We start from the raw sequence: 15,725 nt of genomic DNA, 5'->3' as shown, positions 1-15,725 counted from the left end.
TCGTACCATAACCGAACTGCTTAAAGTACATCATCACTTGGCTTAAATCCACATATGTTATTTTTGCCACTCAACAATAAAAATATTAATCTACAAATATTCCTAATGTGAATCTTGAGTAATATGACATACTTCCCTGAGAGAATTACATTTCGAGTTACAAAATCCATTCTTAATTACACATGAGAGTTAAAATACTACTGAATATTTATATTCCTATGTTTTGACTTTGAATGGTGACTGGTTAAGAGGATTTGTTTTTTTTTTCCCTCCATGTGACGTGACATTATTAAAAAATTTAAAGCACTATCAGTCAACTACAGCTGTTGATTGTTCAATTACACTGAGCTTAAATTTTAGGCATTAAAGTGAATGTCATCCTTCTTCCCAAGTAAATAATGATACTTCCATCTTTGAATTCAATTCGTGCAGATATTTTTAATCTGAAGTTCACTGAAATACATGGACATATTTTAGCGTCCTTAAATCCTCTGAAATCAAATGCACAATTGCTCATGACATTTTTTTTCTTTTAGGAAAAAAAAGTCTGCAGATTGATATCAGTAGATTAAAAAATGGAACCATGAGTCAAACTTATCAGTAATAGAAAAATGATTGCTATAACTTTATGACTGAAATAATTTCTAATTTTTCTCTATGTTTCAACTCGATTTTGGTAACTTGAACTCAAAATTATTCTGTTTCTGGATTTAAAGCCTTTAAATTAACATTTAAAGACAATTTTCATATCACATGCAGAAAGGTATTGAATAATATTTAAAAGAAATGACAGCAGACCTATATCATTTGCTGAAATCAATCAATAACATTATGTGATAAATGAATATATTGTAAGACAGAATTTTTCATTATGTTTCTAATAATGACATGTGACCCTGTGATACAGGACAGCTACAAAAACTTGTTGTCAGTGTTGTGATGTAATCAAGCTTTTCAAAGGTCTGTACCAGAGCACCAACTGTTGTTTTTCTTTTTTACTATATGCCATTTGTAAAGGCCCCAACAAGGTTTTGTTGGCTGCTTGATTGATTTTGTTGTTTAGATGGCTTTCTCCTTCAGAGTATTTTTAAACCATGACGTCAAGTCTTTGGAGCCTGCTCATCTAGCAAATAGGTCTGGGTTAGGCTAGAAGAGAGCTAATAGGGCATATTTCTAATTATCCTTATATCACATTCAAATTAAAAATAAAATAGGATCCAGTTTCAAAAGAGTGAATAGAAGAAAAGATGGTTAACCTTCCTGTACCTTTAGTTTTATCATTTGTAAAATCTCTTCTAGCTTGAAAATGCTATGATTTCAGTTTCAAGAAACATCCAGCAAGTGAATCATAAGAACAATACCGCATTGATCAGGATAATGGTTTGAATAGGAAGTAATAATGAGTGTTGATGACCCCCTCAGAGGACCCAAGCTATTAAACATCTAAGGTCAATTTCAACCATCAGATATTTTCACTTCAACTACCAAGTGAATTATTTGAGCAGAATCTGGGCCTGTGTACTTGAATCAATAATATACAATGAACACAGAGTTATGATGTCTCATGCTAATGAAGCAGAGAACCGATCTTTATTCTTCAGGCTTATTGGATTGACCTAAGAACAGGACTTGCTAAATTTTATAATTGGTGGATGATCTACTCTTCAGTGTTATAGAACAAGACAGAAAAATAAAGACTCCAGTAGAGGTATATCAGAGGTATCAATCTTCTGATGTGAAATAAATATGTAAGTGCTTCCAAACTGAGATGGTCTGCTGAAAAAGAACATAACTTCTGTTAGATTTTAACTATATTGCAACATTTGGCTATATATTCCCTATTAAATGTGTAGAAATTTTTATTATGGAAGTTCATTTTCCTTTCATTTATATATTTCATACCAGAAAAATCAACACCTTTTTTCAGTGAAATAGCACAAATGAACGTTTATATTTAGAAATATATTTAGCTACAATTGTCAATGCTATTAAAGTAATATAAAATGCTAATGAGGAAGATACTTCTATCAAAATATATTTAAAAGTAAGCCTCAGTGATTAAGATTAATAAATACAAATATAATACAAAACACCCACAGACAAGAATTACAAATATAAGAGGTGGAAATCATTATATCTCTTCTCTTTGTCATCCATTATGGTCAGTTAGAATGTGCTTCTAGATCACCTTTACTGGAATAACTCTCTTAAGATTTTTTTGTTGTCTTTAATTTAAGACTTTTGAGAATCATGGTTTACTATTGCAAGGCAGAAGCTATGAGCATTGATTATATTAATTAATACAAAAATTGAACATCTAAACTGATTTACATTTTAAACTATATCTACTTATTGAAGAAAAAAAGTAGATCTAAAATATGGGAAAAAGAGAAGATGAAAGTGATTTTGTGTGAGAGGATCTACCATTATAAATAAGCCTTTGAAAAAATAAATGCAGTAGTGACTCAGTCAGTTAAGCATTGACTCTTGATTTTGGCTCACATCATGGTACCACGTGAGATAAAGCCCTGTGTTGGGCTATGCACTGACAGGGCAAAGCCTTCTTGGGATTGTCTGTCCCTTCCCCACTCAACATGTTCTTACTCTCTCTCTCTCAAAAGAAATAAACATTGAAAAAAAGAAAAAAGAAATGATAAAGAGGATATTTGGGTGCTTTTCCATGGGTGCATCTCACGATGCAGTTCCTCTTTTTTGAGCCTTTTCAGGGAAAATGGAGAATATTTTAATTGTTTTATAATACTTTTTAGATACCTGATTTAATTTTTAATAGAAAACCAAGAAAAATTATCCCTATGATTATATTGTTGTTGTTTTTTTAACTTACTAAGAGTAACATAAGATTTGGGGGAGGAGGAACCTCAATCTTTAAAAACTGATTCAGTTCAAAAGTCTCATTTTATTTATGAAAAATATATGCAAAAATTAACTTTATTGAAGTATAACATTAAGTAAATTAAAAATTTTGCTTTTCATTTTAGTGTTTTTCCCTAATTTCAGAGTTACCTGTGTCTGAGAATCTGATAATGAGATAGGAATTAGAAAGTGTTATAATCTCAAGTATGACACCCTTCAAATCCTGACTAAATTACCTTGATTCTTTTCATACAAGAGAACCATAACATCAAAACTGGAAGCTGAAATATCCTTCAACTGTTGAATGATAACCTACTATAAAATAATACATGGAATACTATACATGAATTATTGTACATGAAATAATATATGGAATACTATTCAGCAATAAAGAGGAATGAACTATTGATACACAAATCAACATAGATGAATTTCAAATGCATTACAAGTGAAAGAAGTCAGACTTGAAAGTGTACATATTATGATTCCATTTGACATTCTGTAAAAGTTAAAATTATAGTGACAGAGAACATCCTGCTTTCCATGGTTTGAGGATAAGTGGAGTGGTTGAATCAAGGAGGATAACAGAATTTTTTTGCATGATGGAACTATTTTGTATCTTGATTGTGATGGCATATGTTACATGATTTTATATATTTATCAAAAGTCATAGAACTGTCCACTAAAGAGAATGAACTTCTTGAATGCAAATTTAAAACAATAAATTAAGTTGCACAGCTAAAGTACTTTTCATAGTCTATGTAGTTTTCATGAAAAATTTATGCTTCGTTAATTTAGTGAGTACACTGTAATTTATTGAACTTTCACTTTACTGATGAATACTTAGCTAACTTCTGATATTTCAGTGTTATAGCTCTGCATTGGGTTTCCTTAAATATGTTCTTTAATGCTCAGAGCTTCTTTAAAACATAATGTCTATTACCTTCTGAAGGGACTAAATTGAATGTCACATGACTAATGATTATATTATTTTTCCATTATCCTTATCCCAGTTGGGCATTTTCATTCATTTTTCCCATTTTAATTAAGATAAAATACAAAGAATATAAAATTTGCCATCTTAACCATTTAAAGTGTACAGCTGTAATGTTACTACATTCAAACTGTTGTGTAATCAATACCATCAGAAATTACCAGAACTCATTTCATGTTGCACACCTAAAACTCTATACCCACTGAACAATAACTCCTCATTCTCTTATCCACCTAGCCCCTGGAAACCACCATTCTACTTTCTATGATTTAAACTACTCTAAGTACTTTATGTAAATAGAATTATATAGTATCTATCTTCTTAAGAATGGCTTATTGACTTACTATAATGTCTTTAAGGTTAATGCATATTATAACATATGTGACAATTTTCTTCCTTTTTAGTGCTGAAGAGTATTTTAGTTTATGTATGTAAATGATATTTTGCTTATCATTCATCTGCCCATTTGGGTTGTTTCCACATTTTAGTTGCTATGAATAATGCTACTAAGAACATGGCTGTACAAATATCTCTTTGAGACCTTGCTTTCAATGCTTATGGCTATACCCAGAAATGCAATTGTTGGCTCACAGGGTAACCCTATTCTTAATTTTTGAGGAACCATTATTTTTTTTCATATAGAAGCTGTATCATTTTACATTCCTACAATAGTTTGCAAGAGTTTCAGTCTCTTCACATTCTTGTCAACATTTATTTTCTGTTTTATTTTGCTTTGGTAGTAGTTATCTTAATGGGTGTGAGATGGTAACTATTATAGATTTGATCTGTATTTCCCTAATAATTTGTGATATTGAGTACCTTTTCCTGGGCTTATCTGCCACATGCAATATTTTTTGAAGAAAAGTCTACTCAAGCCCTGTGCCCATTTTTGAATCAAGCTGTTTATTTTTGGAAATTCAATTTTAGGAGTTCTTGATATGGTCTGAAAATTGATGCCTTATTAGATCTATGATTTTCAAATATGTTGTCCCATTTCATAGATTATCTTTTTACTCTGTTGATAGTGTCCTTTGATGCACAAAACATTCTTAAGCTTCTTGAAGTACAATTTATCTATTTTTTCTTTTGTTGACTGTGCTTTATTGTCATATCCATGTAACCATTGCCAAATTCAATGTTCTGAATTTTTGATCCTAAGTGTTCTTTTAAGAGTTTCATAGTTTTAAGTCTTATATTCAGGACTTTGATTTGTTATGAGTTAATTTTTTTATATAGTGATAGATAATGGTCCAACTTTATGTTTTTAGGAATTGGAAATCTTAAAATTGGAATATCCAATTTTCTTAGTGTTGTTTGTTGAAAAGACTATCCTTTCCCCAGTAAATGATCTTGAGACATCATCAAAACTCATGTGACCATATATGAGAATTTATTTATGGGTTCTTTATTCTATTCCATTGGTCTGTATGTCTATTCCAGTAGTACACTGCTTATATTTCTGTAGTGTAGAAATTTTAAAATCAGGAATTATGAGCCCTCCAGTTTTGTTCTTCTTTTTAATTATTGTTATGGCTATTTGGGGTATCTGGAGATTTTATATTGATCTTAGAATGTTTTTTTTCTGTTTCTGCAAAAAAAATCTTTGGGATTTTGATAGACATTGCATTAAATCTGTAGATCACTTTGGAGTAGTAATAAGATCTTAAAAATATTAAGTTTTCCAATCCATAAACATGGGATGTGTTACCATTTATTTATGTCTTCTTTAATTTATTTTAGCAATGTTTTGTAGTTTTAATCACACATGTCTTTTGCCTGCTTGGTTAAGTTAATTTTATTTTTCAATGCTTTTTTTAAATGCAGTTTTCTCTTCTTTTCTTTTTATTTTAGAGAGAGAGAGGGAGAGACAGTGTGAGTGGGAGAAAGGGGCAGAAGGAGAGAGAGTATGAATCTCAAACAGACTCCACATTCATCATGGAGCCTGACCAGGGCTTAATCCCACAACCCTGGGATCATGATCTGAGCTGAAATCAAGAGTCACATGCTCAACAGACTGGGCCACCCAGGCACCCCTAGAGTTGTTTTCTTACTATCCTTTTCAGATTGTTCATTGTTTGTATATAGAAGTGCAACTGATTTTTTAGCATTGACATTGTAATCCTGCTAATTTGCTGAATTCATTTATTGATTCTAACACTATTTTGTGGAATCTTTAGGAATTTCTACATATAAAATCATATTATATGTGAAAACAGGTTATTTTACTTTTTCTTTCCAATTTGGATGCCTATTATTTCCTTTTCTTGCCTAATTGTTCTGGCAGGGTCTTCCAGTGCTATGTTTAATAGAAGTGGCAAAGCTGGTATACTTGCCTTGTTCCTGATCTTAGAGGAAAGTTTTCAGTTTTTCAACATCAAATATAAATTCTTTGTGGATTTTTTATATATGGATTTTATTATGTTAAGGTAATTTCCTTGTAATACATAATTTGTTGAGTGTTTTATCATAAATGGTGTTGGATTTTGTCAAATGTTTTTTTCTGCATCAATTGAAATAATTGAAATGATCATGTTTTTATTTTTCTTCTGTTAATGTGGTATATTACATTGGTTAATTTTTGTTTGTTAAGCCATTCTTATATTCCAGGAATAAATCTAATGTAATTATGGTATATAGTCTTTTTAATATAATGTTGTATTTGTTTTCTTTCTTTTCTTTCTTTTTTCTTTCTTTCTTTCTTTCTTTCTTTCTTTCTTTCTTTCTTTCTTTCTTTATTTTCTTTCTTACAGGATTTTTGAATCAATATCCACAAGGGATATTAGTCTGTAGTTTCCTGATAGTGCCTTTGTCTGGCTTTGGTATCAGGGTAAATTTGGTTTCATAAGATGAGTTAGGAAGCATTCTCCAGTTTTTTTGTTTTTTTTTTTTTTTGAAATTTTAAGAAGAAATATTAGTTCTTTAAATGTTTGGTAGAATTCTTAAATGAAGCAGTCATGTCCTGGACTTTTCTTTGTTAGGAGATTTCTAATTACTGATTCAATCTCATTACTAGTTATAGGTCTATTCAGAATTTATTTTTATTTCTTCATGATTCAGCCTTGAAAAAATTGTGTTTCTAGAACTGTGTCCATTTTATCCAGATTATTCAATTTTTTTGGCTTATAATTTTTCATAGTACAAATTCTTATATAAATCCTTCATTTCTATAGAATTGGTAGTAATGTCTCCACTTACATTTCTGATTTTAACAAGTTGAATCTCCTATTTCGTAGTCAATCTAGTGAAAATTTTGTTAAATTTGTTGATCTTTTGAAGAACAATTTTTGGTTTCATTGATTTTTGTATTTTTCTGTCCTCTATTTTACTTATTTCTGATCTTTAATATTTCCTTGTTTCTGCTAGCTTCGAGTTTGAGTTTCTCTTGTTCCTTAAGTTGTAAAGTTAGATTGTTGACATGAGATCTTTCTTGTTTTTTTAGATCTGTGTTTGTAGCTTTAAATTTCCCCCTTAGCACTTTTGCTGCATCCTGTAAGTTTGGTATATTGTGTTTTTGTTATCATTTATCTAGCATTTTCTAATTTATCTTGTGATTTCCTTGACCCATTGATTATTTAAGAGTGCATTGTTTAATTTCCACAAATTTTTAAAATTTCCAGTTTTCCTTCTGCTATTGATTTCTAACTTCAATCTATGTGATCAGAAAAGATCAAAAGATCTGATCTTTTAAAGTATTTAGAGACACAATTTGTGACCTAATGTATGCATATTCTGGTGAATGTCCCATGTGCACTTGAGAAGAATGTATTCTGTTGTTGGATAGTGTGGAGGAATCAGTGTCTGGAGTCTGGGACATTCCCCCAAATGGTTGCCGAGTGGCCATCAGCTGCTTGCCCATATATTCTTCTTTCTCATTAGAAGAAAATTTTGCCCTGTTCTCAGTACACAGTAAAATTCTTTTGTTGCTTAATAGTATGCATCGTATGGCATTTGGCCAGCCCCTGCAGTATATCTGCCCTTATGCTGGAGGGGAATAGGATCTTCACCTGTTTTAGAAGAAGGGTGCATGCAGTCCATCACCCTGAATGGGCTATCAGACAGGTCTGGTGGCCATGGGAGACCTGCATATACTACAGACACTGATCTTTTATTTCTTCTCCTTTCTGTAAGTAAAGTGCTGTTCCAACTAGTGATATACATGGTGAGTCCTCTTTGGCAGCTGCAATGCTGTAGAATATGCAGTGGACCAGTGTCTGTGAACTCCTACTTCTGATGGTTGACATTGTAATGATTTTCACATTTTCCACACAATGGGTATACTCACTTGGGATTGGTAGCTGGATCTTCTTCCCTGACAGATACAGTGTCCTATATGTGCTAATTCTAGTTAGTTTATTGTGTTATTTGGGTTCTTCATTTCCTTATCTTGTGTCTAGTTGTTCATTATTAAAAATGGGATATTGAAGTCTGTAACAAGTGTGGAAATATCAATTTATTTCTTTAATTCTGTGAATTTTTGCTTCTTATTTGATTGTTTGTTGAGACATAAATGTTTATAATTGTTATATCTTCTTGACGTATGGGACTTTTTATTTATATGTCTTTTTTTCTCCTCTTTCAAACTTTGTTTAAATTTAAAGTATATTTGTATTATATTAGTATAATCATACCTGCTCTCTTTTGGTTACTATTTGCATTGGATATCTTTTCCAACCTTCACTTTCAACTTATTTGCATCCTAAAATCTAAAGTGGCTCTCTTGTAAACAACATATAGCTAGCTCAGATTTCTTCTCTATTCTGCCAATAGCTGTCTTTTGGCTAGGAAGTTTAATCCAATTATATTAAAACTACTTACTGATAAGAGGAAAATTAGTTTTGTCATTTTTCTATTTATTTTCTAGATGTTTTGTAGCTTATATTGTCCCTCATTTCCTTCATTACTGTCTGTTTTGTGTTAAGCTGATATTTTATATTGAAAAGGTTTAAATTTCTTCTCATTTACTTTTGTGTATATTCTATAACTCTTTATATCTGGGTTACCATGAGGATTACATTTAACATCCTAACATTATAACACTTATTTAAATTTATACCAGCTTAATTTCAATAACATAAAACCTGCTCATTTAAAGCTCTGTTCCCACTTTTTTTCAGTTATTGATGTCACAAAATTACATCTTTGCACATTGTGTGTCTGAAATCATAAAGTTATGTTTTTTTCATAAATTTATATTTTTAATGCATTAATCTCTTAAATTATTACAACATAAAATAAGTAGTCACAACCCACAGTTACAATAATACTAGCTTCTAGACTAATATTTTTGAAATGTGTTAGTCTCTTAAATCATGAATAAAACCAAAACCTGTGTTATGAACTATCATTACAATAATGCTAGCTTTTATAATTGCCTGTGTATTACTTTTACCGAGATTTTAATTTCTTTATATCACTTTTAGCTACTGTTCAATGTCCTTTCATTACAACCTGCAAGAATACCTTTATAATTTCTTTCAGGACCAAACTCTAGCGATAACAAACTCTCTCAACTTTTCTTTATCTAGGGATATCTTCATCTCTCCATCATTTTTGAAGGACACTTTTGCTAGCTCTACAATTCTTGACAGTTTTTGTGTTTTTTGGTTTTTTGTTTGTTTCGTGTTTGTTTTTCCCCTTCAAATATATCAGCCCACTGACTTCTGGCTTCCAAAGTTGCTGATGAGAAATCTACTGATAATATTATTGAGGATCATCTTTTGTATAGGATGTCACCTCTCTCTTGCTGTTTTAAAGATTCTCTCTTTGTCTTTCCACTACTTGATTATAATGTGTTTGGGTATGAGTCTCTTTGAAATAATCCTACATGGAATTCATTGAGCTTCTTGGATGTTCGTATTCAGGTCTTTTATAATGATTTTTTTTAAAGTTATATTAAGTGGTACTGCTTTTGCAGTTAGGTTTCTTTGTTAATACAGAAGACTAAATACATCTTCATTTATTTCTTTTCTTTAATTTTATTTATTTATTTTGAGAAAGAGAGAGTGAGAGAGAGCAAAAGTGCTAGTGCAGGGGGAAGAGAAGGAGAGAGAGAATACCAAGCAGGCTCTGGGCTCTCAATATAGAACCCCATGAGGCCCTCAACCTCCCAAACTGTGAGATCATGACCTGAGCCGAAACCAAGAATTGGATGTTTAACTGAGCCACCCACAGACCCCTTTTTTCATTTATTTCTCAAACATATTCTCTTGATTTTTAAGTCTTCCTGTCCTTAAGAGAAACTATGTGATTCAGTGGACTAAAGGGAGAACTAATTAGTTCTAATGTACATATATTTTATCAATAAAGCTGAGTCAATTCTATCTTGACATTTCCACCATCATTCTTGATAAAAAAAAAAAAAGCACTTCCGTGCAATGAGTCAGAAAGACTCAAAACACGCACACACACACACACACACACACAAAATGAACCAAAGCTCCAAAAATGGAATATGTTATGTTAATCACTGATATAAGTAGAAATATATATATATATATATATATATATATATATATATATATATATTCATCTAATTTCATCTAACCTTTCAATTCTGTATCACTAATTTCTGACACAAAATGTTGAATTAGCAATTATATTGAAGTTTAACTTTAATGCTGTCTTGCTTTTCCATTCAATATCACAAATATATACTATTATTTTGACATTTTAGCAACCTGCTTAGTATATCCCCTGCCCAGTGGTGTATTTAATACATCGAAAACCCCATAAGGGACTGTTATCTTTTGTCTATTTTTTACTGCTGTAATTTTTTTCCTATGTTATAAATTATCTGTAGATTATATATGTCAATAAGATATTTGAGTGCTCTGAGAAATAAAATTTTATTTCCATTTTTTGAAATATCTGAAAAAGTATTGTTCTCTGTGTTTCTCAGGGACAAACTTCTTGTTATCATTCAAGAAGATGACAAAGAATTATAATGTTTTCTAATTTATTATTTGCAAATAACAATGTAGAAGCAATGTGATCATCCTCTATACTCGCGCTAGAAGTATGAAAATTTTAAGATTTTTTTCTCACATAATATATGTTTTTATAGTCCTCAATATAAAACTGCTTGCTTTGCTCTGCATTTCTCAGTAGCCTGTTGTACATGACCAGATTTAATGTTTTTTCATGAATCAAGTTCAAGTAGATGGAAGTGACCAGTTTGTCTTACTAATCACTGAATGGCAGTCCAATTATCAGTCTTTTAAAACTGAAATTTTCCCTATGTAGCAGTTGCTAAAAAAACATAATTCATCTGAATTATATACTATTGTAGAATAGAAACTCATTTCACATTAGCAACTGTAGAGTCAGTATCCCTAATTGAAAAAAAAAAAAAGAGATAAAGAAAAAAAGAAAGACTTCTAAAACTGAGCGCTTACTGGTGTGTAATCTGTTGATTGAACCCTTGTAGTGTTCTTAAATATTTGCTCATGACTACACATATAAGTATGATTAAGTCTTGATTCTTGCCTGCAAGAAATACATAGAATATACTATCTATTAAGGCAAGAAGGTAAGTACTTATAATATGATGTATGGTGTATCAACTGATATAATAGAGTGTGTTTAAGTATAATAGAGAATAAGTATATAAGAAACATCCACAACTTGTGAGAAGAGAGTATAGGAGAGCGTCAGGTTATGGAAAGTTTCATAGAGAAGTTATCAGCTCAATTTATCTTCAAAGGTGATTTCATAGCTTTATGATTTTGTTCATTTGGGGATAAACACGTATACATGTGTGCATGTGTGCATATATATAAACACATTTAATTGTAATGATGAAGAAGGCTGGTAAAAGTAGGATTAGACAAACACCTTCAAGAGACATTTTGAATATTTAATTTGGATCCATATTGTTCTGTTTAGTTGACTCAACGGCTGGTACTACTAGAAGACAGATCATTATTTTCACTTACATTTAAGTTAACCTTAAATCTATATGTTAATTGAGTTATAAATGCTTAATCATGACAAGTAATTATATCAGAGTCTTAACACTTTTATATATATATATATGTGTATATATATGTATATGTACATATATGTATATATATGTATGTATATATGTATGTATATATGTGTGTGTATATATATATACACTTACCTCTACTTAGTCACAGATGTGGAGAATCTGCTGGCAGTAAGAAACAGCTATTTAAAACAAAATATAAAAAAAAGCCAAAAGAGTAATGTGCCCCTTTATTCTTTTTTTCTTAGTGAAACGTTGTTGGATAGTAATGAGGTTACTTTATTAAGAGATTACATATATTCAAATGCTAAAAATGCACACACACACAAAAATAAACAGAAGATTCTCTGAACTCACAGAGGATACACTCGTGAGAAATATGCAAATGATCAAGTTAATGCAGGAGCCTAGAGTGAGTAGAAATGAGAACTTAGAGTCTAATCAACATCTGTTGTCATGGAATGACATTGGACATTGTATTCTCAATATCCAGCACAGAAACAATCAGTTTAGTAGGATAGTCTGTAAAATTTTGGAAAGTGGCCAGAGACTGGCAAAGGTTAGAGGTATGTAAAAGAACTTTTCATTCGTAGAATGAAAAGCCAAAGTAAAATTGCATAGTGGTACCACATAGAATGTCATTTTCACTGAATACTTATCATTTGTCTGTTGTTGGTATTTATGAATTATGTAGTTTGGCGAGTTTTTGCAAATGAAAAATTCATGGTTACTGAGATTCCCCACCCCCTTGAAATTTTAAACACAATTTTTGAAGTGGTTTTGCATGACTATTAAATATTAATAGAAAAATATCTTAAAATCTTTATTGATTGTATGTGTTCTATTTTTATATTCCCCATAATTAATTTCAGGTCCACTGGAACCAGCTTATTGGCCTATAATTTCTAAATTATTATCCTTATCATATTTAAAGTCTAAATTTAGTAAATGCTAAGTATAGTTTTAAAAGCTAATTTAGTATTTACTACTAATTTAAGCATAATTTTGTATGTATTAGATTTAGTATTCATATATAAATTTTTAAATAGTAATCCTTATGGAATGTAATATTTTACAGTAGCTTTATATCCAAACCACACCTTCATGAAGACTACAAGATAGCGGTAAAATTAATTTATTGAAGTAAATTAACGTGGCTGTGTCTTATAGAAGACACCAAGTTATACACAGGCAGATCAACCTAATTTTGACAGATATTGAATAAGAACAAGTAAACTCTCACCTTGATTCCAGAAAAGTGTTTATGTAGCTGACTTATGTTCTTTGATTAGTTCTTACGATTTTAGTCTTTTAGCAGTAAGAAAATAATACTAAAATTTACATTTGTTTATTTGTGCATTTACTTGTGTATTTAATTAGTTTGAATCTACCTAGTTCCAAATAATGTTTAGAACAAGATAATAACTCAAAGATGATATAGATACATAATGCTGAATCATAAAAATATCAGTTGGGGTGTGAAAAGTCATCCTGAGTTAAAATTAAGTTGTTAATAACAACTTTTAACAAGTGACTTGAAATATATCAGAAAGTCACACGAAGCAATTATATTGGAAAAGTAACTAAAAGTACATTCTTATATGTCACAATAATCCAGTTGAATAGGTTTTTATTATTATTCTTTTGTTACATATGAGAAATTTACCTCTACTTAGCTAATTTAATTTTGTCTTTAAATGTTTTGTCTTTATATTACTTTCTTTTTAAGCCTATGCACTTTTATCTCTTCTCACAGAATTAAAGAATCTGTATTTGTAAATAACTACACCGGACTGTGGAGTAATTAATTTTAGAAGTTATTTGTTTCTGCTATTGGCAAACAAAGAAACAGAAGGTTAAAATTCACATTTGAGAACATAGAGAACAAATCCTCTTAACTGAACACTTCTTGAGTAGCCATTCCATACAGTGTGCTAGAGTTTAGATAGACTGATGAAAATCCCATGGTTCCTGTTCTGAAAGATATTCTCTAATACCTGAGGGAAGTACTTTGATTAAGTTAACAATATATCTGAAATCATGATAATAAAACTGGTAAAGCCATCATTTATTTATTATAGACCAGAAACTGGGCTAATTACTTCGCTATGATTTAAACATTATTGTCCTTATTTTACTGAGACCTAAAAATCTGAGTCTTATCAAATATCACACATTCAATAAATATGAGAATACAATTTGAAGTCTTGTCTGCCTAACTCTATTTCCATGATTTTGACTACAAAAGTAAAATAGATATACATACACATGACATTAGGGGAAGAGAGAAGGAAAATATAAAACTTACTAGAGGAAAAAAGTTTTGGAAACGAATTTCTGGAGATGATAAACTTTGAGTTAGGTCTTGGGTATTAGAAAGAATTGGGATGAGATCAAATTTATTACAAGTAGGTACAATGCATGAAGGAAAGCTGACATATTAGAAACATTACATTATGATCAAGGAAATGTAAGTGATTATTTTGGCTGAGTGGGAAATTGAAATACTTATGGCCCAATAATAGAGAACCCTACATATCAAAGTAACCACCTTGCTTTTGAAAGTCTATGAGAATAAATCTTAAATGTTCTTACCATACACACATGAAAGTTATTATGTGAGGTGATGGATATGTTAACTTTATGCTGATAATCACTTTAAAGCATATATGTGTACCAAATCACCACATGTATACCTAAACTTACACAATGTTATATTTCCATTATATCTCAATAAAGTTGAAAAAAAAAAATCAAAACCAAACCAAAACAAGATGAAGCTGACCAGCTTAATCTTAATTCTAGTATTGAGAGAGATCCTCTTAATGGATTTAAACAAGGGAGAGAGAAATCTATATAAGCATATGACATATGTCACTCTATCCATTTTGTTGAAAACATTATATTGACTAGGAGTAGTTTTAATAATGTCACAGAATATGAAAATTAAGAACCACAAAATATAGAGAAAAGAGTAATTTATGACATATTTTTAAGAAATAACCTTCAAGATACATAGTTTGGTGCTCTAAATCAGTTAAACATAAATAGGACATACACCTATTATACACACAAGTACATACACACAAACTTAACTTCATATGCTGAAATTTTAGGTATTTTTAAAAATTTAATTAGAGTCCAAATAGAAGACAAATTGTTCTTTGGAGCATATGGAGAATGTTTTAGAAAGTTCCTAGATCAGCAGAGAGAATGTTGCTATAATTAACAGCCACTGCATATGGACTGTGTGGCCTAGAGATCACTGAATGCCTGAATTCCCAAAAGAGCTCTAAAATGGTATCAAAAGCTAATGTTTAATTTTCAGTTGCAAACTATGTTGTACAATTTAGCATGGTTTGTGACTTATGTCCTAGATTCATTGGAATAAAATAATAACAAACTATTGTGAATATATTTCTTTATATTTTGGTAATCAAATTCTTATATATAATATACTCCTTCATAGTTTTGCCCTATCAAGTCTTTCTGAGATCTTAGGGATGGATTAGGATTTTTAATCCTCTTTCCTGTAAGAATTGCAAATTTATCGATTCCTTCATTAAAAGAAAAAAACTAAACTCAGTCTCAAGCAGTTCACATATATAAATGACAAACTTTAAACTTAAACCTGCTGTGTTGTCAATGAAAAGAAGAACAGTCTTATCAATTTTATTTGGTCAAATTTCATTTTTTTACACTTGTTGATTTTATTCTGTACTTTGAAGTTCATGTTGTTATTTAGGAAAGGGTTTTCTGTTTTGTTGTTATATCATTTGGAAAAGCCAATGCAAGTCATTAGTGAATTTTCCTTTCTAAAAATCATTTCTTTATTCTATGTATACTTCAAAAATTCCTCCACCTCATCAG

At 30.5% G+C, this 15,725-nt stretch overlaps 1 protein-coding gene across 2 annotated transcripts in view; it reads right to left on the bottom strand.

Moving 5' to 3' along the window:
* Positions 1-1,552: 1,552 nt before the first annotated feature.
* The window catches only part of TECRL (trans-2,3-enoyl-CoA reductase like), a 124,988-nt gene continuing 110,815 nt past the window's right edge, over positions 1,553-15,725 (bottom strand). For both annotated transcript variants that reach the window (XM_086704935.1, XM_086704934.1), the window contains one exon: positions 1,553-1,776. In XM_086704935.1, the coding sequence (XP_086561061.1) occupies positions 1,658-1,776 (119 nt within the window). In that variant the 3' untranslated portion in view covers positions 1,553-1,657. The remainder of the gene's footprint in view (positions 1,777-15,725) is intronic.

This window comes from Puma concolor, chromosome B1 (genome assembly GCF_028749965.1).
Source record: "Puma concolor isolate L17-30 chromosome B1, mPumCon1.1.hap2, whole genome shotgun sequence".
NCBI classification, from domain to species: domain Eukaryota; kingdom Metazoa; phylum Chordata; class Mammalia; order Carnivora; family Felidae; genus Puma; species Puma concolor.
The sequence above is the reverse complement of the archived record's forward strand: the minus strand, read 5'-3'. Positions and strand labels throughout refer to the sequence as shown.